The sequence below is a fragment of the Sphaerodactylus townsendi genome, linkage group LG11 (genome assembly GCF_021028975.2).
Source record: "Sphaerodactylus townsendi isolate TG3544 linkage group LG11, MPM_Stown_v2.3, whole genome shotgun sequence".
Taxonomy (NCBI): Eukaryota; Metazoa; Chordata; class Lepidosauria; order Squamata; family Sphaerodactylidae; genus Sphaerodactylus; species Sphaerodactylus townsendi.
In genome coordinates, this window is record NC_059435.1 from 5166936 (window position 1) to 5194545 (window position 27610).

The 27610-nt window shown below is 45.4% G+C and overlaps 1 protein-coding gene across 2 annotated transcripts in view; it reads right to left on the reverse strand.

Annotated features, from left to right (window-relative positions):
* The window catches only part of GALNT1 (polypeptide N-acetylgalactosaminyltransferase 1), a 90006-nt gene extending 63823 nt beyond the window's left edge, over window positions 1-26183 (reverse strand). The window contains exons 1-2 of one of the 2 annotated variants that reach the window (XM_048511175.1): window positions 25887-26183; window positions 4153-4377 (exon numbers count right to left, since the gene is read on the reverse strand). In XM_048511175.1, coding sequence (XP_048367132.1) covers window positions 4153-4291 — 139 coding nt within the window. In that variant the 5' untranslated portion in view covers window positions 4292-4377; window positions 25887-26183. Of the gene's footprint in view, window positions 1-4152; window positions 4381-25886 lie in introns of both variants that reach the window. The other variant, XM_048511174.1, reaches the window with a different exon arrangement.
* Window positions 26184-27610: the final 1427 nt, after the last annotated feature.

A 27610-nucleotide genomic window follows, 5' to 3' on the forward strand; every position in this document is an offset into this window, starting at 1 on the left:
CCAGGGGCCAAGCTGCCCAAAGGCAGGATATATGCCATGAGCCCTCAGGAAGCTGAGGAGCTCAGGGAAATTTTGGACAAAACCTGGAGAGGGGGTTCATCCGGCTGGCATCCACCCACGTCCCAGTGTTATGCAGGAAAAAGAAGGATGGTTCCCTCAGGCTTTGCATGGATTATCGAAGCCTGAACACAATCTTGTTTTGCAACAAATACCCCCTCCCTTTCATCAAAGACTTGCTAGGCAGCCTCTCCAAAGGAAATATTTTCACTAAGCTGGATCTGAGCAAGGGTCAAGTACAAATAGCCAAAGGCCAGGAACATTTGACGGCTTTCAATACTCGGCTCAGCCAGTTTGAGGACCTCGTCATGTTCTTCAGACTCAGTGGGGACCGGGGGTATCCATGAACTTGATTAACAAAATGATGCATGATTTGCTATTCAAGGGTGTGGTTGTGCATCTTGATGATGTGCTAATTTACTCAAAAACTTAGCAGGAACAGTGCTAAAGGTGCAGAAGGTGTTAAAGAGGTTGCAAGCTAATGAATTTTATGCCAAACTTTCCAATTGTCACTTCCACATGGAGCAATCTGTCCCCTGGGTTCAATGAGTGGGTCAACCACTCCCATGTGCGAGCCCCCCACTTAGTCAAGGCCTTCCACCAGGCCTACCCCGATTGCCCAGGGGTAGGGGGGCCTTAGGGGAGCAGAATGTCAGGTCTGGCTCCCTCTTGGCCTGGCAGCAGGAAGCTGGAGCCAAGGTCACACCTGCACTTGAAGTTATCTGAGGCCTGAGGGCCCATTCTGTTTTCTATTGCTGTGCTTGTAACTAGTGAAGTATGCATACCTCACTCCTTCCCCCACTTCCTGGAGAAGGGAATGAGTTCTATCGCTGTCCTTGGACTGAACACATAACAATACTGTCTTCATACTATCCTTTTCTCATGCAGGCAATTGTAGGAACTGGTGGCAGGGGGGAGCACCGAATGTTTGAAGATATATACATGCTGCAAAAGTTTGAGTGTCAGTTCTGGCTTTCTGCAGCAGTTCAATAAAGCTCTTGAACCCTTCCTGAGCCTCAATTATTGACTAGAGTAACAGACCCTTACGTGGCCCTGTGGGCCATGGCGAGACTGACCATTGGTACTTACCCGTGAAGGGTCCTTCTCCTTGGAGCAGAAGAAGACATCTGGGTGTTTTCCACTGACCAATTAAAGGAGGCAGGAATAAATTAATTCTTTGCTTCCTAATTGCGTTGGAACACACCCACTTCTCCAGTTCTGGAAACTCTGACAAGCAGTCTCATACCTGACATTAGGAAACAAAAACACTACTCTCTCCCTGAATTAACAGTTATAAGAAACCAGAGGAAACGACAGCACAAGGGAGTATAACTTGGAGAAGTAACTCGAATAAGCTTGGGCTCATAAGGAACTGGGAAATTTAACATGAACAAGAATTATACAATGCAGTTGCCTGACAGCCCTTGAGAGGAAAATGATGACTTGGGAAGGCCGATGTCCTCTTCTGCTCAAAGGAGAAGGGCCCTTCACGGGTAAGTACCAATTGTCTTTCTCTCTTTGAGCTCGAGGACATCTGGGTGACCTCCCCTAGCAGCATCACAATAACTATGGGTGGGAGTCATCTTCCTCATTCAGGATGTGTTGAAGTGCCTGACAGCCAAACCCTGTATCTGCAGCGCTGGAGACATTTAACTTGTAGTGCCTGACAAGCGTAGAAATGAATGACCACGTGGCTGCTTTGCAGATCTCTTCCCCCAAAGCCTTGTTATTAAAGGTGGCATTGGTGGAGGCTTTGCACACCAAGTGAACCGTGATCCCTGCCCGAACTGACAGATCCAGAATCTGATAAGCCTCTTCAAGGCATTCTTGAAGACACTTGCTAATTGTTTAAGAAGATAGTTTGGATCCTTAATTGTGCTTAGCTACTGAGATGAACAATTCTTCCAATTTTCTGAGTCCTGATCAGAAATGCCATCAACGCACAACCTTGGGATGCTTATCCCTATGGAAGATGTTTAAGAGAGATGTTTGACATTGGCTCAAAGGGATGTCTGGTTAAGGCATGTAACACAGTATGCAATTTCCAGGTGGGGAGATGGTGCCTAGTGGGTTTGTCTTTGAGGGGTGCTCCTTTGAGGAATCTTGTGATTTAAGGATGTGGAGCAGGACTCCACTCAACTAGGTCCTGGACCACTGAGGTTATTGCTGCCACCTGCTTACGAAGCATGGAACATCACAGACCAGAGCCCAGACCATCCTGCAGAATGTCAAATACGTGCTTAGCCTCAGGAGCAATAGGATCTACCTTCTTTCTCTAGCACCACCTAATGAATGCCCTCCAGGTGGTGTTATATATCCTTCTAGTGCAGGGGTAGGGAACCTGCGGCTCGAGAGTCGCATGCGGCTCTTCTGCCCTTGCACTTTGGCTCCTCGAACCAAGCCGTCGGCCCCATCCTTGCCTGCCCTGCAGGCAGCAGGGCGGGCGCACCAACTGCCCATGGTCGGCTGGGCCGCGCCGTGGGCTTCCCCTCTCGCTCACCCCGTTGGAGCGGGGCAGGCGCTTTACCGGCGGCCGGCGAGGCCGAGCCGCCGGCTTCATCCTTGCCCACCCTGCAGGCAGCAGGGCGGGTGCATCCATGCGCTTCTCAGAATGAGCAGAGTAAAAGGTTTAAAAAAAACCCTATATATATAGTGTTATCTTTATTTTAAATGTCAAAAATTATTTGCGGCTCCAAGTGTTTTCTTTTCCCGTGGAAAACGGGTCCAAATGGCTCTTTGAGCGTTAAAGGTTCCCTACCCCTGTTCTAGTGGATGCTCTTTTGGAATTGAGGGTTGTATTAGTAACCTCATGACTGTAGCCTCTGGCAATCTGGTTCTCCCTTTCAATCTCCATGCAGTCAAGTTCTACAGTTCTGGTTCTGGGTGTAGCACAGGACTGTGATGTACTAGTTCTCTGAGTCAGTCTGAATGGTTGCATGCAGACGTCTGAAGAATGTTGAAGAACCAAGGACATTTGGGTCACCAAGGAGCTACCAAGATCACCTCCGCCTTCTCTTCTCGAATCTTCTATAAAGGTTTTTGAATAGGTGGAAGGGGAGGAAATCTGTAAAGAAGACCTGGAGGCCCTCTCACAGACGGTGCATCCGTTGCTTCCACCTTGGATGCTGAAACCATGAAAAGAATCTGGGTGCTTGGAAATTTAGATGGGAAGCTAAAAGATTTAATACTGGCATTCCCATCTGTTGAGCAATCAGAAGGAAGGAAGACCTCCCTCTTTAAGGACCATTTTCCAGAATGAATCTGTTGTCTACTCAACTAATCTGCTTGGACATTGTGTTTTCCCTGGATATGCTCCATGCAAAGTGACAATAAGTGCAGTTCTTCCCAAGAGAAGATCTTTACTTTCTCCTTCTGAAGTAGCGAGGATTTGAATCTTCATTTTACTTATTGGCAACCACATTGTCCATTCTGATGAGAACATGAAACCCTTCCAGAAGACTGGAAATGGCAAAGAGCTAAGTAAATGGCCCCCATTTCCAAAAGATTGATCAGACAGCCTGGACTGGGCAACACTGTTAAAGACATGAGCAACATTGTTAAAGATAGGACACTTTGGAGGTCAGTAATTCATAGGGTTATCGTAAGTCAGAAGAGACTTGATAGCACTTAACACACATGCACAACAGAACTCATTCCTTTATATAGCTTTACCACTGCCCATCATAACAAGTCCTCTGTAGCAAAAATTATGCCCTTTGAGCTGTTAATAGGCTGCAGCCAGCACCCAAAGTACTAGTTCAATATGCCAAAGCACGCTTTACATTTGCATTTTCAACAGAAGTCCTCCCTGGTTTATGCTGAACTTTTGAAACTGAGCAAGATCTCAAAGCATATCTTCTGCTCAAAAGAGTTCTGTAAAAACAAACAAACCTCCCTGATCCTGTCTGAGAACATAAGAAGAAAACGAGCAAATGTGTTTTTCTGATCACTCTCTTGTTTAAAGCTAACATTTCATTTGTTTTACGGACAAGCAAGCAACTTAATCTTGGAAAGTCGCAGTCAAACCTGGGTTTTTTTCTGCTAAGCAGAAGCAGTGGTGCTACTATAGTAAAAAAATAAATAAGCCCAACTCACCATCTCCAGGAGGTAGGCCTCGCTCCTTTTTCTCATCACATTTGTTGCATTCACTGAAGTAAAGCAGCAGAAACATATCCAACAGGACCCAAACCAGCGAGGTGGCAAGAACCACCTTGCAATATGCAAACTTTCTCATGGCACTTTAAGTCAAATACAAAAATAGGTGTACATTGAAGTCAATGAGTCAGCCGTCAGCCTGTTTCCAGAGATCATGTTCTGTATCTGCTGGAAAAAAGCACACACAAAAAAACCTATTACAAAGGACATGAAAAATCAAACCACATTTTGTATTAGATGTTAAAGAAATTAAAGTCAGCCCAAATATGCATGCTTTAAATTTAAAAGATGCTTGCTTAGACCATGTGAGCTGTGAAGTATAGGTAACCAGTAAGGGAGGTCTTACTTCCAGAAAACATCATTACCATTTTTGTCTATGAAAACTATTTAAACAAAAATGGGCTGTGCCCACACCATGGTTGAAATCTGACCTTTGATGCTCCGATTATTTATCTGTTGGGAGTTTCAGAGGACAACAACTGTATTGGTCTGCAGCAGAACAGCTATGTTTCAACCCCATACGACATTAGAGACCAACAAGATTTTTTGGGATACGACATTTTAAGAATCAAAGGTAACAAAGGAAGTTTTGACTCTGGGAGTTCATATCCCCCAAAATCTTATCAGTCTTTAAGGTGCTACTGGGCTCAAATGTAGCTGTACTGAGGAGGACTATCATAGCTGGGGTGTTGTGTGGTTTCCAGGCTGTATGGCTCCTCTGAGGATCCTCTGAAGATGACAGTCACAGATGCAGGCAAAATGTCAGGAGAAAATGCTACTAGAATGCGGCCATGCAGCCCAGAAACCACACAACATCCCAGTGATTCCAGCCATGAAAGCATTCGACAATATCATAGCTTTCATACTACTTGCTCTCTAATTAATAGAGCAGTGATGGCGAACCTTTTCGAGACCGAGTGCCCAAATTGCAACCCAAAACTCACTTATTTATCGCTAAGTGCCAACACAGCAATTTAACCTGAATACTGACGTTTTAGTTTAGAAAAAACAGTTGGCTCCGAGGCATGCGTTACTCGGGAGTAAGCTTGGTGGTAGTTGGTGGTTTTGCTTTGAAGCAACCATGCAACTCTTCCCAGGGGTGAATCACGACCCTAGGAGGGTTTACTCAGAAGTAAGCCCCATTGCCAGCAACCGAGCTTACTCCCAGGTAAAGGATCGCACTTTAGTTCTTCGCATGAAAATCAGTGGGGTTTAACAGCGCTTAACAGGGTTACCTACACTGATTCCCCCAAACTAGGTCTTAGGTTTAATGCGAATAATCAAGCCCAGCGGCCCAGGCCAGCCTAGATGTGTGTGTGGGGGGGTGTGACTCTGTTTGCGCTTGCCCACAGAGAGGGCTCTGAGTGCCACCTCTGGCACCTGTGCCATAGGTTCGCCACCACTGTAATAGAGCTATGCTTTTGGTGCACAGCGCTATAACCATCACGAGGAATGACATATCCATTGGCAGCTCAGATGAATGCTTATCTAAATACAATCTCGTATTGTTCGAATACAACCAGGTAGATTTCACCCTATCTTTAGGCCAACTTTATGCTATCATTTTTTCATTATCACCTCCTAGATTTGCAGTAGTCAATGGAGTTTTTCCTTTTTGCCCCACCATTGTGAAAAGCTTTTAGCAACCATCTGGGTCCCAAAGTAAAATCCAAAAAACCACCATCCTCATAATAATTCTGAGTATTTCGGGAAAGGGCAGTATATAAATTAAATATACATACAATGTTAGGATCAAACAAATGACACACAACAGTGTGCAAGTTTTTGAATTCCCTTGAGCTGTGAAGCTAATTGTTATAAGAGAGAAAGGATTTGATGGTGAGCCCTGGTGGTGGTGATTCCAAGTTACATCCAGCTGATTTGGGAAAGGGGGGATAAAACAAACTCAATAAGCAGTAAACATTTCAAGACAGAATTTGGTCCAATTGACTATGCGTTGTACCACATCTTAACATTCTCTTCCATGTAAAGACAAAGACTGCCAAATGGTTCTTCTACTCTAGAAGGGATTTTAAGTGTTACTGGTTCAGTAATTAGAAACAGTTGTGCAGTTCGGTGGTTTTATTGCCTACTGTCCCCGCAAAACTGGATGTAATGTGAAGCCAGCATCACCTGAAACAGCATGGCCAAGATCACCATCATGTGCCGAGGAATTTATTTTTTAAAAGAGAAAAAAAAAACTAGTAACAATCGGCCTAATCAGGAGCTCTAGTAAACCTGAAAGGTCACATGCTGTGATCCTAACAAAAACTGTGTTGTGGTTTGCCATCTGATATGAGCATCTGCAAACAGGAAAACAAATGGGCATCAATGGGAAAGATCACTAGTTAGCACCGCCCACTGATTAACTTTGCTTGCACAGAGGACATCAGAATCAGTATCCATCCATGTTATACACACACACACACACACACACACACACACACACACACACACACACACACACAATTAATAGCAAAAAGAATAAAAGCAGCTGTTGGCTGGCCCTCATGTTAGGGAATAGTAATTAATTAAAAAGTTATTCATAAGTTAAATCCACTGTTCTGCAACAGAACAAATTATACAAACAAACTCAACACAATACACCTGTTAATAATTGCTGTATTTATTGCTTTTCTAAACAAAGATATTGCTTTAGACCATCAGTACTGAGTTTTCTGTGACTGGCAAGGCGCCAGTCCTGTTAATTTCTGACTGGAGTTTCTTTCACTTCTATACTATTTTGTTGTTTCTTTTAAAACATATTTATCAAGATAGGAACCTGTTGTGAACTGCCCAATTGCTTAATCCCATTAATTAGTTTTTCTTGGCTGAAAATAGAACTCTGTCTGCACATGTCCTTTTTCCCATGGAAGTATTTGAACAAAATAATCTGCACTGAAGTCCTACACATAATTCTTCATAGACCCAAATTGAAGCTTGTGGATTTTAAACATGTAATGAGTAGAGAACGGTACATTGGTACTTACCCTGAAGGGACCTTCTCCTGGTAGGCGATGAGGGCATCTTGGATTTCCAACCTATACTCAGGGAGGCAGGACTAAATGATGTCACTTCCTGTAGAGGCTGGAATCCATCTTAGATCCCCAGTATTCCGTTGACTCAGCAGTGAGAGAAAAAACTCTACTATCTTAAGAAGTATAACAGGAAGTAACGAGAACAACATATTAACGAAGAATAACATTGAAACAAACATCAACATGTGAGGAACTCCAAGTATTTTATAACTAACTACCCCGAGCCATAGATCATGACAATAAACGAATGAATGATTAATTTTTGGAGACTGCATAGAAAGTGCGCCCAGGGAGGGCCAAGATGCCCTCATCGCCTACCAGGAGAAGGTCCCTTCAGGGTGCTTGAGTACCAATGTACGGATTCTCCTGGAGGCGTCTACGACATCTTAGTTAGGAACCTCAGAGCAGTGTCCCTAAATGGGTGGGAATGTTAGTCTCCAAATATATGTCCAGCTCTAGTTCCCAAAAGCGGTTTAGATTAGCCGCCATGGAGGCATAACCTGTAATGTCTGATAAAGGAGGATGAGGGAGGACCAGGTGGCGCCCTGCACACACATCCTCCAGGGGAACCTATGCGATCTGAATGCAGCGTTAGTTCGCGGCACTCCAGTGGAATGAGCAGTGATGCATGCTTCGCACAGGTATGTGAGCTGGCTTTATATGCCAATAACCGGTAATGCACATTCTGAGAGTGTAACTGAGTGCAGCTTTTGGACATCTGAGCTCCCAGATTAAGAAGCGTGGTAGCGTTTATGAATAGAGGATTCAGTCCATCTGATATTCTCTGTTCTGATGATAAATGTCTTGGAGTGCCCTCTAGGACATCTAAGGTGTGCCAAAGGATTTCTTTGGGATGTGAAGGACTTGGACAAAAGGTGGGGATGATCACACTCTACCTGCTTCATAATGGGAACCTGCAGGAAGCAAACGCTTTTTGGAGACAAAAGGTGCGATCCAGCCTCGTGAGTACTTTGGCCTTGTGAACAATGCAGAGCTGGGAGTTGAGAGATAGGGCCTGGAACTCTGACATCCTTCTGGCTGTAGAGATGGCAATCAGAAAGAGAAGTTTCATCGCGGAGAACCCATTTCAGATGCTTACTTGAGCGGATGGGCTCCGAGAGGGAGGTTTGGTGAGAGCTGAGAGCCGCGATGTTAAGAGTCTCCATAGAAAGGGAACGATGGACTATGGGAGGTTGTTTTGTGTGAAGGAGACCTTGCACGAGGAATCTAAAGTATATCTGGGTGCCTGGACAGTGGTAGTCCATGAACCTTGGGCCAAACAGTCGTGGCTGCCAGCTGTCTCGCTGAAGAGTAGCACTTCACAAAGGCCCTTCTCAAGAGCCCAACCTGTAGAAACTGTAAAACATGAGGGACAGAAGGTCTCCAGTGGGTCGATCGGGCCTCTTGAGCCCAGGAGAGAAAGGTCCTCCCGCGAAGGAGTCATAGATTAGAGAGGTTGATGGTCTCGGAGGCCTTTGATGATTGTATTGATGACTTGATCGGAATAACCTTTTTTTGGTTAGGGCCTCCCGGCTCAAGCGTAGCGGTCAGACAAAACACCACTTGGGGTTGGGATGGACCACGGGTCCCCTGAGAGAGAACATGTCCGCAGTGGAGCAGCCTCCAGGAAGCGCAGAAGTTGCCATAGTGGAAGAGATTGATGAGAACCACAAGGTTAGCCTGGGCCCCACCATGGTGCTACTAAATTACGTCGGCTTTCTCTGACCAGACCTTCCTTATGAGCCGGTATGACCGGAGTAGGCGGATAGGCATAGAGGAGCTCCCTGCATTACCGAGGCCATCAGTGCATCTACTGCTAGTGCTCCAGGAATGAAAGGTACCACCTGGTGAAAAATCGAGGAAGTTGTGCATTCCTGAGCGAAGATGAGAAGAGATGCGGCGGATTGGGACAACCCGAGGGTTTGATTGATCAGCTGGAAGAGCGTCGGATGGAGCTTCCACTCTGCTTCCGTCACCGATTGGCGGCTTAGCCAGTCCGCCTGAATATTGAGATTCCCCTGTATGTGCTCTGCCCGACAGCGATAGGAGATGTTTCTCCGGCCCATGTCCAAAGTATCTCTACTGCTATGTAGATGAAAGCGAGGATATGGACCCGCCCTGATTGTTTAGATATGGAGCCTTTGCAGCGATGTTGTCGGTTCGGACCAAAAGATGACAACCCCTATAGATCTGAGGCTGGAAGGCCTGAAGCGCTAAGAAGAATGCTTCGCAACTCTAAAGAGAGTTGATGGGCGAGAAGCGTGTTTGGAGTGCGATGCGTCCAGAGACCAACCTTATTGCTATATTGTCCTCAAGGATGCCCCCCCCATCAGCGAACTTCAGCCGATCTGTGAACAACTGCATTCGATGAGGGTAGATGAAGAGCTTTCCCTTTGGAAAGATTTTTCTGATGAGACCACCAGCGAAGACTGTCGGCCGTAACTGATCTGTAATCTGGAGTGACCTGTCTTCCTTCCTCATTGATCCGGTATTGGTGAGGCTGGAGAAACTTTGTTGAAGAGGCGCATGGAACCTCCCCCACTGCAACATATCGATAACAGAAGATGAAGAGACCCATCAGTCTGGCTAGCTGCAGAAGAAGCTCTCCTGGCTGGGAGAAAGACCGCTACCAACCTCTGGATCTTGAGAAATTTTTGGACGATGGAATGAAGAAGAGGCGATTGTTATTACTGTGTCTATGGTGGCCCGAGATGTTCCATTCGGGTGGCTGGAATCAGGGAACTCTTTTGCAAGTTGACGCTATAAACCCGTAGTGAAGCGAAGAAGAGGTAGTCAGGACCGACATCCAGGTCTCGAGAAAGGGCTTGTGTTCTGGACCCGGACCCGAATCAGGATGTCGTCCAGGTATGGGTGGATGTGAACCTTGTTCCCGGAGAGCCATGATGGGTTGCCAGAAAGGACCTTTGAGAACACTCTCGGGGCTGTGAAAGCCAGCCCGGAAAGGGAGAGCCTGCTGTACTGGTAGTGTTCTGACGCTGTGCGTGAACCTGAGGAAGCGTCTGTGGAGTGGAGTTGATGGGGGCGTGAAGATATGCTTATCCGGTCAGGTCAAAGAGATGTTAAGTAATCGCCTGGGCGAAGAGCCTCCCACTATGGATCTCAAAGGTTTCCATCTTGAAATGGCGTAGAAGCATGAATCTGTTCACGATTACACCTCCAAATTCAGAATGTGCACGCCAGAAATTAAGCCATTCTTTTTGGGTGCACTGTAAAGAAAATGCAGGAGATGAAAAAACACCGCGAAGAAAGCTACTGAGGTGGCAAAGTGCGGGTTCGATCGCCCTGAATACTCATAGTAGATGGAGAATGGCTTGCTGTGTTCTCTTTAGTTTGTCTGGATTGCATTGTGGGGGGTAGTTCCGGAATTTGGATCTTGGAAAGGTTGAAAATTCTAGGAGATAGCCGTGTGTGACGACCTCCTTTGTCCAGCGGTCGATATGGTCGCCCACCCACCGGTGTTGAAAAAATTGCAGACGACCACCTACTGGAACGTGAGTAGAAATAAGCTGAGAGAAATAAGGTAGAAATAAGGTAAGGTAGAAAAATACAAGTAGCTTGGAGCCCTCTCACAAGCACTGCGCTCCCTGCTAGGCAGGAACTAATACTGGGGATCTAAGATGGATTCCAGCCTCTACAGGAAGTGACATCATTTAGTCCTGCCTCCCTGAGTATAGGTTGGAAATCACCCAATCCAAGATGCCCTCATTGCCTCCAGGAGAACTGTAATGTGAATGATAAACTCTCACGATGAACAAAACAAATCTATTATTGCGTACTTAAAAGTGTATGTGCAAGGTTAATGCATTTTTCATTCCTTCCATTAACATCCAACGCAGAGTGAGGTAAGACCGAGCCTGGAATGTTTTCATGGAACACTAAAAATTTTCCTCAGCAAGAAAACAAAGTTGTACTTGCCTGAAACTGCTGTTCAACAGTTGAACGGCAACTGTTGTTTATGTGCAGGCAGGTATGTGGCCAGCCACAGAGTACTGACTAAAAGCCGTCTAAAAGCCTCAGAGTCCGGCCACAAAGTAGGCTGGTCACCTGTCCAAATGGTCACATAACACAGGCAGCAAGAGTGCTCCTCGGATTCGTCTTAATGGCAGACCTTGGGTCCAGAAATAATAGAAACTGTAGATTTGTTCTAACCTCTTTATTTCAATACAAAAGGACAACATGAAACAAAGGCGAATCTGAGGCTCCCGCTCCAATCTACTGCCTATATCCCGCAAAGCTCCCTGCCCCGCATAGCCAAACGGCTCCTACGATTCCCACTACAAAGCACTACAAGCCTGAGAACAGTTCACACTTCCCACAAGATAAGATCAGCTCTTCTGGGGATGCCAAGGCCACCTGCCGAAGGAGAGAGAGAGTGCTGGGCACCTGCAGAGTGCAAAGCAATACGGAGCAAAACATTTCCCCTCTGCAATGCCCACCACCCATCAAGTGTCAGGCACAGGTCTGACATCCTCCCCCAGTTTGCCGTGGAAGAGCACCAACCAAGCGAGTAGCAGAGGTTAGCATTCAGTAAATCCAAACCAGAACGCACCCCGGCACACACACAAATACTTTGTTGGTATTTTTCGGGGGGGGGGGGGGGTCCAGAAAAAAGGTAGCAATAAAAGGGAGGGAAAAATCAAATCTCGAAAAATGCCAATGGAGGGGCATTTTGCAGCCCAATTTGGCCCACTACCTTAGAAAAGAAATGAAAAGCCCTCTCCAGCACTGAATTGCAAGCTCCACCTCCCAAATCAATGTGGACTGCTGAGGCAGGGCACTCCGTTCACTGCTGGACCCAACCAAGTCGATGCCACAATTCAAGTGGCCCGACAGGGCCCAGCTTTATACTGCTGGTTCCACTAGAGAAAGTCACAAGCAACATGAAGCTGTACTCAGCCAGGCTGAGCCTGCAGTTCAACCCTGGGCTCAGCTTTAAACCACAGACTTCAGAGGTAGAGCCTGCAGTTTAAAGCTGGCCTGTAGTTGTGTCCAGTGTTCGACTCCATGTGGGTCTTGGAGGCAGGAGGCAGCAGGCTGCGTGAATTCAGCTTTGTGCCACCTGCTGAATCCCATGCTCAGATAAGAGTTCTGAGGGAGGCGTATCTTGGGGTCTGGGGTTTAATAACGTAAAGATGTTCAGAAAAACTAAAAAAAAAAAAAGCCAATATGTAGTACCAGCTTTTTACATTTTTTCCTAAAATTTCCAGGTTTAATAACCCCCACAAATATTGGCAATTTTTCTTGCAAGGAAAGGCAGGAGGCACGTACACTTGCACAGAAGACGCTCAGCGAACAACAGGTAGAGTGCAACTTTGTTTTCGTCGTGTCTTCAGTGCAGTCCCACATGGGGGAAGCAGCTCACTTACCATTGAGATGGTTGAGGGTTTGTCACTGAAGCAATTATTGTAAAACTGGTCTCCCAACAGTTGCATTTTACCTGGAATACACGCTGATCGAGTAATGTTGTAGAAAAGGGCATAATTTTATACAGGCTTTTTACTTCATAGTGAAAACCTGACTGGAAGATAGTTGAGTCCACATGCCCTCAACCAGTTCCTGAATATTCTTGATATTTGCCCCACATCAGGGCTGTGTAACACACTCATTATACGATCTGGCAAATTCAGAGCCGACTGAGCACAGTCAGTTTCCAGTGCTTTCATTATTCAGAAGAGTTGCTCTGAGTAGAGCTTGAGGTCTTCCGTAGGCAAGACTTGTACGGGCTCTTCAATGGCATCTTCCAGGGAAGGCAGGAATGGGTCTTCAGATTCTCCCTCCAAGTCAGAAAGAAGACTGCCTTCCAGATCAGGCTGTTCATGTGGTGAGGAAACTGCAACTTCCTCAAATCTCAATGTCAAAGGAAACTTGTCAGCCAACTTTGAAGGACTGTGAGATGGCGTGTGACCAAGAGGCAATATACATCCTCAAACAATAACTGCACGAAGTCTGTGTAAGGCTGAACACACTCAGACAAAGCTAACTTTAAACAAGGAACTTCACTGATTTATATTGCCCTAAATGCAGGGTGCTGGAACTGAGGGTTCTTGTCCTCAGTTCCAGTATTTAGTCCATTTACAAAAACAGGCAGCAACCTATTAACTTTTTCTCCCCCCAGCTCCTGGCCTCTCATTGGTTCTGAAGCTCCGGTGGCATGTGGCTTCTCAGTTTGTTTTCCCACTCTTTTTGGAAAAAGGAAGGAGCCGGTGCATGCTGGGAGTTGCAGTCCTGACAGTCTGACATAGATGACACAAGAAAGTCTGAGGTGGAAAAAGTGAGTGAGGTTTGGACATTGATCTCTTTTCCTGATCCAACAGAGATAAGAGAACTTCAAAAATGCAACCCTCTAAGAAAGGAGAAGAGTCTCTATTGAGGGAAAGAGATGGCGTCCTTGGATGACGGAGGAGCTCGGGACTCTTTCTGACAGCAGACTGAATCACTGGTGACAATGACATTCAATGCTGAGAGGAGTAGGAACATTGAGAGGCCTGGGGCTCTGACCTCGACTGTGACAAGGGGTCTGTTTAGATAGGGGCATCGATGGTCAATGTTGAGGAGACTGTCGAACCTGAACAGGAGAGTCTTGGTGGAGAGGAGATGACAACAATCAACATCGAGAGGAGAGAGCCAGTAGATGTTATTTGCCACAAAAATCTTCAGCGGTCTATTTCCGCACACGAAGCTTTTATTAAAGGTACAGGACATGTTTCTCTACACTACTTGACAATTCTAGGGTCAGGTTACTCCGAGAGGCAAGAACACCTGTTAGCTGTTACCAGCAAGGGCTGTACTTAAGTTGGCCCAACGCCCACCAATGACTTCCTGAATAAGGTGCAAAATATTGTGTTCATGTCAGGATGTTTTCCTGAAGATGCACACCCTAGGAAAAATAGGAAAACTTTCCACAAGCCCTTAGCCGCCCACCCCCCCCCCACCCCCCGATGGATCTCATTGGAATGAATACACATTCTTTTCCATTTTTTCCCACCTCCATTTTGTCTCCCCTCTTTTTCAGTCATCTTTCTTGGCTCAGATTTCAGACTGTAAGCTCCTTGGAGCATGATGGTGAAAAGTGCTATTACGTCACAACTCAGTTTTGTCAAGTCAACAGTTCAGTTATGATGACCTTGTAGAATTTCAAAGGTCAAGAGACATTCAGAGGTGGTTTGCCATTGCCGGCTTCCGGTTAGGCTGAGAGAGTTCGGAGAGAATTGTCAGAGAACTGTAACTGGCTCAAAGTCACCCAGCAGACTTCATGTTGAGGAGTGGGAGAATTTAATCTGATAAATCCAGATCAGTCTGCCACTCTTAAACACACTGGCTGTCTTAAAAGTGTGTGTGTTATGATGTTAAGTCACAACTGACTCATGGCGGCTCCATAGGATTTTCAAGGCAAGAGACATTCAGAAGTAGTTTGCCATTGCCTAGTTCTGTATCACCCCTGTGGTATTCCTCAAAGGTCTCCCATCCAAATATATGCCAGGATTGAGGCTGTATGACTGGCCCAAGATCACCCAGCGAGTTTCTATGGCAGAGTGGAGATTCAAATCTGAGTTTCCCAGATCCTAGTCCAGTGGTGGCGAACCTATGGCACAGGTGCCAGAGGTGGCACTCAGAGCCCTCTCTGTGGGCACGCACAGAATACCCCCCCACCCCCACATCTTGGCTGGCCTGGGCCGCTGGGCTCGATTATTAGCATTAAACCTAAGACCTAGTTTTGGGGAAGTAGTGTAGGTAACCTTGTTAAGCGCTGTTAAACCTCACTGATTTTCATGTGAAGAACTAAAGCGCGATCCTTTACCTAGGAGTAAGCTCGGTTGCTGGCAATGGGGCTTGCTTCTGAGTAAAGCCTCCTAGGGTCATGATTCACCCGTTGGATGAGTTGCATGGTTGCTTCAAAGCAAAGTCACTGACTACCACCAAGCTTACTCCCGAGTAACGCACGCCTCGGAGCCAACCGTTTTTTCTAAACTAAAACCTCAGTATTCAGGTTAGATTGCTATGTTGGCACATTGCGATAAATAAGTGGGTTTTGGGTTGCAGTTTGGGCACTCGGTCTCGAAAAGGTTCGCTATCACTGTCCTAGTCCAATACCTTAGCCACAACACTATGCTGGTTCTCCCTTGAGGCAAAGGCTTGCCTTACTGTGCTCTGTAAAACATCCTGCACATTCTTATTCTATATAATAATAAAGCTCACCATAAGTTGAACATGAACAAACTGGGCCTAAAATAATGGGTTCCAGTGAGATAGGCTTGGTGCAACAAAAACAAGGCACCTATAAGACACATATAAGCTTTGCGACTAGTTTTTCGGTTTAAACTAATGTTGCAAGGCAGGCCAACTGCTATTACTAGTCTGTTTTGTAACTAGAACACAAGTTAAGGAAGAAATGCTGAGAATAATTAATACACCAAGCCTGGATATAAAACTATCTGTGCTATGAATAATTCTAAAATCACTCAAAGTTGGCTTGAAGACTGAGGCCTGCCGCTTCATCTTCAGCCCAGCTTTCCATTCCCCCCTCCCACCCTCAGGGAAAGGTGTGTTACCTCTGCCAGCACAACCACCTGCCTGCCTTCACCTTCCCTCTGCAGCAGGAGAGAGCAGAACTTCCCAGACAAAGGGAAGAAAAGCAGCCCTGAGCTATTTGCAGAGACCTCACTTCCTAGCAACAAATGAACTCTGCTACATGTTTTGAAGGGGTTTTTCTTTTAAGGACTGACTTCCCCTTTCCCTCCTGCTTCTTTTTATGTCTGTAACAGAACTCATGGGCTGAAAGACACACAGGGGCAACTTCAGGTTGAAATGCGGAAGTAGGACCAGCAATTGTCAAAGGTCTGCTGTAGACCAGATGGAACTCAGAAAATAAAATCGTACATGCAGATGTTTCTATTTAGAGACCAGGTTTAGAACACACACGGTAATAAATGACAACAATACATGACAACTCAAATGTGCTGTCACCCCTACTCATGGCCTTAAAATACAGCTCGACTCTACTTACGTAGGACTATAGAGTCAGTTCTGTAAACATGCCTTATTTAAACATGATATTTTGCATTTACTTTTAGATAGAGGCAGTATAAAATTTTCTGATGGAGGCTGCTGTAGTTTGTTTAAACTTTCCTATAAAAAATTCAAGGTTAGAACAGGGAAGAGAGAGATCTACTTCTTTTACTAACAATGTGTAGTCACGCAATGCAGAGTTCTGAATCAGTTCTTGGCTTTTCTAAAAGAAAAAAAGTAATCCCAGGAATATCAGCTGAAGTTGAAGTTGCTAAAATGCAGACATCAGATTAGTATTCAGTTCCCAGGTGTGTGTGTGTGTGTGCATGTGTATGTAAGACCCCTTCCGAGCACTTGCAAAATAATGCGTTTTCAAACCACTTTCACAACTGTTTGCAAGTGGATTTTGCTATTCCGTACAGCTTCAAAGAGCACTGAAAGCAGTTTGAAAGTGCATTATTTTGCATGTGCGGAATGAGCATAAGTGTTGTTGAGTCGTTTCCAACCCATGGTGACCCTATGAATTAATAACCTGAAGTTTGTGACCCCCAAAACAACACATTCTCTGGCAATAATACAAGTACATCCTCAAAATTCAATTCTATGTTTTTCTTAATATTTCCAATTGAAAGAGTCCTTTTTAATAATTACCAACATTCCCTGCCTTTAAATGCCTAGCCAGTACCATCACATTAGCAATACTTAGTTCTCAGAAATGAATACAATTGCCAGCATATGCCCAGATTTTAAAGAAAGGTGGCAAAACCAAGTTAAGTGCCAGCCAGGCTGCAGCAGCTAGAACTTCTGCAACAGAAGTGGCACTGTGATGCCCATGAGCCAAGGGCAGCTCCTCACAAAGTTCAAATCTAGTTCATCTACAGTACAGAGGCATCGTCAACTTGTAGTGAGAAAATACACATCTTAGCCACTCAAACTAAACAATGGTGCACCTGAAGCCATACTGCATCTACTTATGCCTGACATCTAAGGTGACAACGGGGGAGCAGAGTCCCAGATTTCCACTAATTTGCCCCTTTCTTTTGCAGCTCCTGGTGTCACAACCCACTCCATCACACTTCAGAATTAGAAGTGTACAATTTCTAAGGACAAAGAGCTTCTAGAAAAATAGAATACCTAATTTCCAATCAAACCTAACCTTTTACTGCATTATCATAAAAAGAATTATAACAACAACCACCTTTATTAGGCATTTAAAATAGGCTCTAGAGTGTTACCAGACATTTATGAAGTACAAATCAAGAGTACGTTCAAAACGCAGACAAAAAGACTGTATATAGCAGTTTACATTACTTAGAAAGTTCTGTCACTCGCAAAAGAAATTTTGCTACTTGGGTGCTGTGTGGTTTCCGGGCTGTATGGCCGTGTTCTAGCAGCATTCTCTCCTGACGTTGCGCCTGCATCTGTGGCTGGCATCTTCAGAGGATTTTGCTACTTTTTCCAAGAACATGACATCTGTATTGTTTAACAGAAGATCCACAACAGAACTGTCAGAGTCTCTTTCAGATTTGTCTAGGGCCAGCCTGGGAAAGAAATTCCTAATGCCCACATATCTCAGACAGTCAAGAATAATGTGAAAAAGAGTCTCCACTTGGTTTTTACAGTGTGGACAAACCCGATCCTGGAGAGGGATGGATAAGTAACGACCCTTTGTAATGGTCGATGGGAAAGTATTGGATCTGGCCCTTATGATAATCCATCTCTGTTGGGGTTCAGTTAATAATTCAAGATATTTGGCTATGTGCCCCTGTTCCGGTATTATTCCGACAGAGAGGGGTGAGCATGATTTATTTGCTTGCCCCAACAGGATATAGTATTCCTGTTCTAAAAGTCGGCTTTTTAAGGTTTGGAAAATCTCTCTGGGTGACAGCATACAGAGATCTTCAAGTAATAAACCTATTGAGCAAAATTTTAATTTGAGACATTGATACCATTTGGAGGCAAATAGGTCTGGGCACGCAGTATACGTTAAAACATAATTTGATCCAATACTTGAATGTATTCAGCCATGCTCTTGTTTCAAGTAGGTTCTGACCAGTTTCTAAGCATAGTACAGCATATGGTACAGAGTGCGGTAATCCGAGTATTTTATATAGGAAGCCATATTGTATTCTTTCAACGGAATTGTTCCATGCAGTTATCCATAAAGGATCTCCATAGAGAAGTTGCTGAACTACCTTGGAGTTGAAAACCTTTAGAGCTGCTGGGACATATCCTCTTCCCCTGGTGTGAAAAAACTTCACTGCTGCTGAAGCAGTGTGATAACTTCCTTTTATAGCAATGTCGCTGTGTCTGGCCCACGTGGCTTTATGATGAAAGGTGAGGCCTAGGTATTTAAAGGACTTGGAGTGTTCGACCTTAACCCTATTAATAAGCCATTGGTACTTACCCTGAAGGAATCTTGGTTTTCGTTGGTAATCTGTTCAGAAACACCCGACAAAAACTGAAACCGACGAAAACCGAGGTATGCCATTGCAGCAAAGTTATGCAAAAGTTGCCTCAGCTTTCATTGGCACACCGACGAAAACCAAAAACCAAGGCAATGCAACGGCTGGCAACGATCGACGATAACCGAAACTGACAAAATCCAAAGTCATCGTAAACCAAGCTTCCACTGTACCTAATTTGTTACTGATTTATGTACCAATGTCTTATAACATGTACAATTTCTTATGACATCTATTTTTCACTAGGAGCAGGATCCATCACATCTTAACACTAGACAACAATCAACAAAAGCTAAAATTGGTACATGCCACAAGAGATTGTGGAATATTTGATGAATTTAGATTACCCAAAAAAATCAAGTGAGAGGATACTTTTTATGCTGTCTGGAATCCATTTCTCATTTTCTAGTCTACACTTAACTCTTTGTCCTCCATTTCATAGTAGGAATCTACAAAAACATGTGATTTAACAAGTGATTTAACAAGAAACATGTGATTTAACAAGTGATTTAACAAGAAACATGTGATTTAACAAGAATTGAAACTGCAAAAAAACTTACTAAAACTGCAAAACAAATATAATTGTATACACTGCTTTTCCTTCTTTCTTATTTGCATTTTTGTTTTACCTCCTATGTTTTATTAATGTATAACTGCAGTATTTGTTGTGCAATTGACTGATACAGTACTTTTAATTCAAAAATAAATACTAAATGGTGCTAAAGTTGCTTTATGAGTCATTTACCTGTTAATCACTAAATACATAAGTTCTATAGCATAGGTGTCAAACTCGCGGCCCTCCAGATGTTATGGACTACAGTTCCCATCATCCCCTGCCAGCATTATTTGCTCTGGCGGGGTGATAAGGTACTATAGTCCATAACCTCTGGAGGCTCACTTCTAATTTGACACACCGTGTCTAGAGGAATCATCAAGAGCAAAACAATCTGAACATCTTTCCTTTAACATACAATCAGGAAGATAAAGTGATCCTGGGTCAATGTCTTCCCACATAAAGAATGTGAGATGCAAGAATCTCAAGGTCTTAATCTGAGATCATGACTAAGTCAGTGCTAGTCTATTTTCAGATATTTGGTGATATATCACTGAAATACTTAAATGTTTTATTGTTAATATGCAGTTGTGAACAGTTACTCATTTAAGAAACTAAATGGCAGAAACCAAATTCCCCACCCCACCTCTTCCCTATGAGCATATAACCATCCATGTGCGAATCAGATCATAGGCAGTGAATGTCACATAGTAAGCATACTGGAGAAAAAGTCTCACTGAACTTAGCAGGAGTCACAACACAGGGCTTAGGTTCTGACAGCAACTCTTATGAGGGGGCTCAGGAGCATCACAACAGCGAGTCGCTGCTGCAGTGAGGATAAGTGGGATCTTGCAGCTGCGCGCAGAAACATAATAGAGCAGCTCTGTTAGGACAGCTGTGGTCATGATTGAACTACCCTGGTTGTGTCATCAGAAGTCCAGCCTGCAAAAACAAATTAGTTACTAAAACAAAACACTGATCAATTCTCACATTATAACTTGAAAAAACATCACTACAAAGCTACCCCAGATTTTACAAGGCAATTAATCCCAGTGTTGAACTCCAATTTTTCCATCTCATTCTTTGACAAAAGTCAGCCAACAGATTTTCTCCCTGAAGTTTATTTCAATTGCCTCATATAAGAATGCAGATTGCAACTCAACCAGCTCTTAAAGCTCTACCGATCACAGACAGACAAATAACCTGAAATGGGAAAATAATCCATGGTGTACTGCCAATCACAATTTTTTCATCACTGTACTATTTATTAACTTTATTTATGTCCCGCCTTTCTCAAAGCAGCTTATGCCAGGCACCTCTCTGTTTTATCCTCACAACCATACCTGAAAGCAAGTTAGGCTAAGTGAGTAAGGCTGGCCCAGGGTCACCCAACAGGACAAGATTCCATGGCAGAGTGGGGATTCAAATCTTGATGTCCCAGATCCTAGTCCAATAACAATACAATAGATCTCTTTAAATCTGTTAAGTCACGCCCAACTTCTGGAAACCCTGCAGGGTAATCAAGGCAAGAGACCTTCGGAGGTGAACTGCCATTGCCTGCCTCCCCACCATAATCATGGTATTTCTTAGTTACTAGCCAGAATCAAGACTCAAGAGTGTGTACGACTAGCCTCAGGTCATCCAGCAAGTTTCAATGGTTCAAGAGGGAATTTGATCCTAGATTTCCCAGGTCCTAGTCTGACACCTTAAGCGCTACACCTCGTATACCATGTTTCTCCGAAAATAAGGCAGTGTCTTATATTAATTTTGCTCCCAAAGATGGGCTATGTCTTATTTTCAGGGGATGTCTTATTTTTCCGCTCCACAGCTGCATGCTCTGGTGTTCTGTTCGACGGGCATGCTTCCAAACAAAAACTTTGCTACATCTTACTTTTGGGGGATGCTTTATATCTAGCACTTCAGCAAAACCTCTACTACATCTTATTCTCAGGAGATGTCTTATTGTCGGAGAAACAGGGTAGTGCCGTTTTTCCCCAAAAATAAAACAGTGTCTTATATTAATTTTTGCTCCCAAAGATGCGCTATGTCTTATTTTCAGGAGATGTCTTATTTTTCTGTGTTCTGTTCGTCGGGCATGCTTCCAAACAAAAAAACTTTTCTTTCGTCTTACTTCGAGGAGGATGCCTTTATATTTCGCGCACTTCAAAGCAAAACCTCCATATATATACTACTACGTCTTATTTTCTGGGGATGTCTTATATTCGGGGAAACAGGGTAGCTCCATTACTATGGAAATTTCTTTACTTAAAACACCTTACCTAGGATGATACAACAAGGATATGTACATAACAAAATTATGGATGTCCAAGTGGACCCAACGCTTATGGGCTCAAGTTATACATATTATAATTGTATGTATACATGCCCTGCAGACCTCACAGCACCATCCAAAGTGGGGGGCCGAAATGCTGGTCAGATGCAGTGTGGCCTCGAACTAGTGTCTTTGCCATGTACGGGGCACCCTCACTGGTGGAGAGGGAAATGACACAGGCATTTGGCTACCCCTAAGATCTGCAGCAGCAAGCCCCAGCTGTGGAGCTATGCTGTGAAGCAGCCAATTGGATACCAGGGGGGAGGGGGGGCATTCCTAGGGGCGGAGCTGACTATGGTTGGCTTCCACGCGGGCTTTCACACCATGGGCCAGCATTCCAGACTTATGCCATCCAAAAGCGTGGTGTAAGTCCATTTAGCTCCAAGGAGCGCTTTCAGGCAGCTGGGGAGGTTTTCAGATTTGTCTGCCTCCATGCACTGCCTGAACCCCCTCTGCAGGCAGTGGGGCAGAACAGCAACAGCACCATCCCCAGCTGCCTCGAGCTTTGGATGAGGCTGACCATCACTTGTAACATGCTGATATCAATGAAAAAATAGCAGCAACGAGCTTATGAGGAGAGACTGCGGCTCAGTGGTAGGTCGTCTGTTTTGACTGCAGATGGTCCCAGGTTCAATCACTAGCATATCCAGTTACAAGGATCAAGTAGCAAGTGCAAAACATCCACTTGAGAGCTGGGAGAGCTGCTGCCAGTAAGAGTAAGTAGTAATAAGTTGACTGTCTTGGCCATAGGCCACGGGTCTTCAAACTATGGCCCTCCAGATGTTCATAGACTACAATTCCCATGAGCCCTACCACTTGGCCATAGTTTGAAGACCCCTGCCATAGGCCTTCACACTCTCCTCATATCATAAAATTAAAATATACACAAAAAAAAAACACCCCATGTATACCGACATAGCTAAAATAAACTAAATTAGTACTAATATAAATATCCCTATCAAATAATACAATTACCTGGATACAGACATACTTCCAAGGTAATTTCTGTATATGTAGACATACTTCCAAGGATCTAAACTACTTTTGTTGACAATTAATTTGTTCTAATGGGTATAACACATTCTTGAACGATACAATGTTTTCAGCATTACAAAGTTTAGCTTGATATTCAAATATGCAGCCAGTCCTGTTGTGACTGTGTAGGACTTTTTCTTCTTGTTTACTATAAGATTTGTGTCTTCCATTTTCAACTTGTATTTTTTCCTGACTCTCATATGGAAAAATCTAAAATGAATCTAAAAGAAGAAGGTAGCCATTCAAAGTTTACTGTAATATTGAGCATATCCACCGTTTTGCTCACAGAAAATTAAAGCTGAAATCCTTTCCTGGTAATAAGCCCCACTGACTAAAATGACACTTATTTTTGGCTAGGTTTCCCTCCTGCCACTATTTTCCTGCTCAAGAATGAATGCTCCCTCTCAGTGCAACTGTAAAAGTGCTTTCCTGCAAGTAACCCCAATTGAGTAGCATAGGATTTCTGAACAGACATAGGAAGGAATGCTTCCTAAGACATTTATACTTTAAAACTGCCCAGTCTCATTACTAAAATTGCTGTACTCCCTCACTCCCAACATCTCAAGACTTTACTTTCTTCTGATCCCTGTCATAAGCAAAAGACATTATATTGTGCTGCTACTGGAAAAACAATTACATGAAATGATAGATATTTAACTGAATAATACAGTGTACATAACTGTGCATTTAAAATTCACACTGAGGCCCGGAACACTTGAGAGGACAAGGTTTTCTGGGTCACCTTTTCACGGCCTCAAAAATCATTCTGAATAGCAGCTGGTGTCCAAGCAGCCTTGCCTTTATCTGATGTTCTCATGCCTGCCACTTTCAAACTCTGCCAAAAGTAATTAGACCCCGCAAGCTGGAAAATTTGGCCACATTCAGAAGACACCCTTTTTTGGGGGAAAGACATTCTACATCCATGAAAAAACACACCAACGTAACGTTAAGTCACCAGAATTCATATGCAATTTAATACATTCAAGCAAAAGCCCATTCATAAAGCTGGCTTAGTTAAATAAAATGTATCCATCTTTCGAAACAGACCTTATCAACAGTCCATATGCATGCATTCTCAGCACTGTTTACACCTGTACTGCTTCAGTTTTCTGTTTGGACTGTTTCCTAATTTCTGTAACCAATGCACTGCCACTGGATGTCTTATGTTGTCTGATTCAGTCGTATTCTATATTTAGTAATCTGCTTTGAGACTTAGAAAAGTGGCCTGTGAATAAACTATAATAAACTACATTAAAATTATACATTAATAACTGCTATGTAATCAGTCAGGTGATGCAGTATAATTATGCAGTGCATGCAACTGACACTATCAAACGGTCCAATGAAAAGTTACCCCTATCACCCTTCCAATACTTGTGCAGAAAACCCACAAAAGAGTGAAGAAAATATAAACTTCCAGCCAGTAAAAAGCATGAGAAGGGGACTATGTGGTTAGACTGCACCATTACATTTATATAAAGAAGAGCCCTTACATGCCGAAGGAAGTTTTTAAAGAAAAGTGATAAAAAATGAGCAGTTAAGAAATCCAACACAGAACTGACTTGTGAGCAGATGCTGGCTCCTACCACTCGCAGCACCACATCGGCAGAGGAGATAAAAACTGTTAACTGCTGTTCAATCTGACCATGGTGAACGGTTATTTTGGAGTAAGCCTCATTGACCATAACAGGAATTCCTTTCAAGGAAATACACTGAACTCTTCAAAAATGGGTTATGCCCATTAGAGCACACATTAACTATCAACAAAAGTGATCTTTAGGTCCTTGTAAGCACGTCTACGTACAGGAAATTACCTTTATCTAATACCATCTGATTTCTATTAAGCATTTCAAAAGAGAGAATTTCTGAGGTTTTTTCCATGTTCCCCCAAAATGTCAAGTTTTTCACTGGAAAAAACTGAAAATACAATTCTTCAGGGAAAAAAAAACTTTTCGCTGGGCTTTCACACCTAACTACACAGTAGAATACAATTGGGTTGGTCTATGTACCACACACGGTGCCTTTCTTCCCAAGGGAGGCACAACCAAAATCTGAGCTCTCCTCTCCTTGATTCTAACGACAATCCTGTGAGGTGGATGCAGCCAAGGTCACCCGTCCCCTTTCCATGGCCGAGGGGAGTATTCAAACCTGGGTCTCCCAGCCAGACACTCAACCATGACGCTACACTATGCTCCTCATATGAAGACATGAGCCAGGTGTGGTTTAGTGCTACAGTGGTGGCGAGCTTCCTGGCATCTCTAGGTTGCCGTTACAGGTGCACTGAACCTTTGGCACTCCAGGAGTGTTATGGACAACAATCCTTATCAGCCCCTTCTGCCAGCACGCCAATTGGCCATGCTTGGCAGGGGCTGATGAACCATTGTAGTCCATAGCTTTATCTGGATGCCAAAGGTTCGCCATCTGCCTCTAGAAAGGTTATGAATTCGGCAATTCCCATCCCAGCCCCTGCCCAATTGGCCATGCTGGCAGGGGGGGCTGATGGGAAATTGTAGTCCATAACCTCTGGAGTGCCAAAGGTTTGCCACCACGGGGCTAGAATGTCCAAGGAGAAATTTGTCTGACCCAGGTTTGAATCCCCCACTCCACCTATGGAAAGCCCAAGTTCGAATCCCTCAGTCTCCAAATGGGGGAGAAAAGCCCAAGTTCGAATCCCCCCCTTCTCTTAGGGACGCTTCCTGGGTGCCTTGGGGCCGGGCACCCGCTCCCAGCGTCACCCGCCTGGCAGAACTGCTGCTGCGAGAGTAAGGCGAGCAAGGAGGCCGTGGGAGCAGCCTCGGGGGGGTCCCAGCGAGCAGAGACCCGAGGCATGAACGACACAGACATCAAGCACCTGGTGGTGGCCCACGTAACGGGGCAGGTAGGGTTCAAATCCCCTCCCAGCCCCCGCGCGGCAGAGAAAGGCGTAGAAGAACAGACGGCAGCAACAGCCCTGCAGAGTAGGACCCCTCCTCTCCGCCCTGTCGGCTCTTCCTACACGCTGTGGTGGCGAACCTTGTGGCACTCCAGATGTTATGGACTACAATTCCCATCAGCCCCTGCCAGCATGGCCAATTGGCCATGCTGGCAGGGGCTGATGGGAATTGTAGTCCATCACATCTGGAGTGCCAAAGGTTCGCCACCACAGAGGGAGGGAGGCGCTTGAACCCAGGACCGGCGGCTGCCCGAGGGACAGGGCGCGGGGGGGGGGGGTCGGCGGGACTCACCTGGGCGGGGGTCGGGGGGTCGGGCGGCGCGCCCCGCTTTCCCGCCGGGGGCTGCCGGTCACCGGCGCGGCCGAGGGAGGCTGCGGCGCGGGCTGGGTCTCCCTCCGTGGCCGAGGCGCGCTGGAGCCGGACAAGGGCGAGCGACGGACATGGGTCGGGGGAGGACGCGGCCCCGCTCGCCGCCGCCGCCGCCGCCGCCGTTAACGGTACCCCGCCACGGACGCCGCCTCAGCCAGTCCCCGCGCGCGCCCCCGAGCCGCGCACGCGCGCGCGCCCTCGCCGGCCCGCCCCCTCCCACCCCCACCCGGCGAGGAGAGAGCGGGCTGCTGCGCCCCGCCCACAGGTGACCCGGATGTCTTCGGCACGTGACTGGGGGGGGGCCGCCGCTCCGATTGCGGGAGGGGGGGTCGTGGGCTCGCGTGACGTCACCTGCGGGCGAAAAAAGCGGCGGCGCTTCTGTCGCCCGCTCCGTGCGAAGGCGCTTACTCGCGAGTAGGCGGCCCTTCTCTCGCCCGCCTGCTTTTCCCCCAATTGCAAGCGAGCAAAAGCCGTTCTGCGAGGAGGGGAGCGGGCCGGATCGGTGGAAACCTCCCCTCTAAACCCGCCACAAATTGCACTGAATCCCAGGTCGGTGCAATCCTACGTAGAGTTGCTCCAGTCTAAACCTGTTCGTTTCAGTGGCTTCAGACCGGCCTAAATCTGCTTTGGTTCGGGCTGAATCCGAAATTGGTGCAATCCTAAAGAGCGCCGCTCCAGTCTAAACCTATTTTAAGTGGATCTAGACGGGCATAACTCCGTTCCGGATGGCGCAGAATCCTGTCTCTTTTCCTCCCCATCCCACTTTTTCATTCATTCTTTTCTTGCATCTCTCTCTGATTCTTTTTTCTTTTTTTTTAACTGTAGGTCAGTGATGGCGAACCTGTGGCACGGGTGCCAGAGGTGGCACTCTGAGCCCTCTCTGTGGGCACGCACAAACAGCCCCCCCCCCCCCCCACACATCTAGGCTGGCCTGGGCCGCTGGGTTCGATTATTAGCATTAAACCTACGATCTAGTTTTGGGGAAGCAGTGTAGGTAACCCTGTTAAGCGCTGTTAAACCCCACTGATTTTCATACAAAGAACCAAAGCGCGATCCTTTACCTGGGAGTAAGCTCGGTTGCTGGCAATGGGACTTGTTTCTGAGCAAACCCTCCTAGGGTTTTGATTTACCCCTGGGAAGAGTTGCACGGTTGCTTCGAAGCAAAGCCACCGACTACCACCAAGCTTACTCCCGAGTAAGGCACACCTCAGAGCCAACCGTTTTTTCTAAACGAAAACCTCAGTAGTCAGGTTAAATTGCCGTGTTGGCACTTTGCGATAAATACGTGGGTTTGGGGTTGCAATTTGGGCACTCGGTCTTGAAAAGGTTCACCATCACTGCTGTAGGTTGATTGTTTTGTATGCCCAGGAATGGGTTTTGTATGTTATCGTCTTTTAATTACGTGATTTATTATTGTTCACCACTCCAAGCCCGGGGGAGAGGGGATTCCAAATCGAATAGATCATAGGTGTCAAACTCGCGGCCCTCCAGATGTTATGGACTACAGTTCCAATAATCCCCTGCCAGCATCATTGCTGGCAGGTGATGATGGGAATTGTAGTCCATAACATCTGGAGGGCCGCGAGTTTGACACCTGTGGAATAGATCAATAAATAAAAATCTGAAAGCTTGGGATTTCTAAGCAC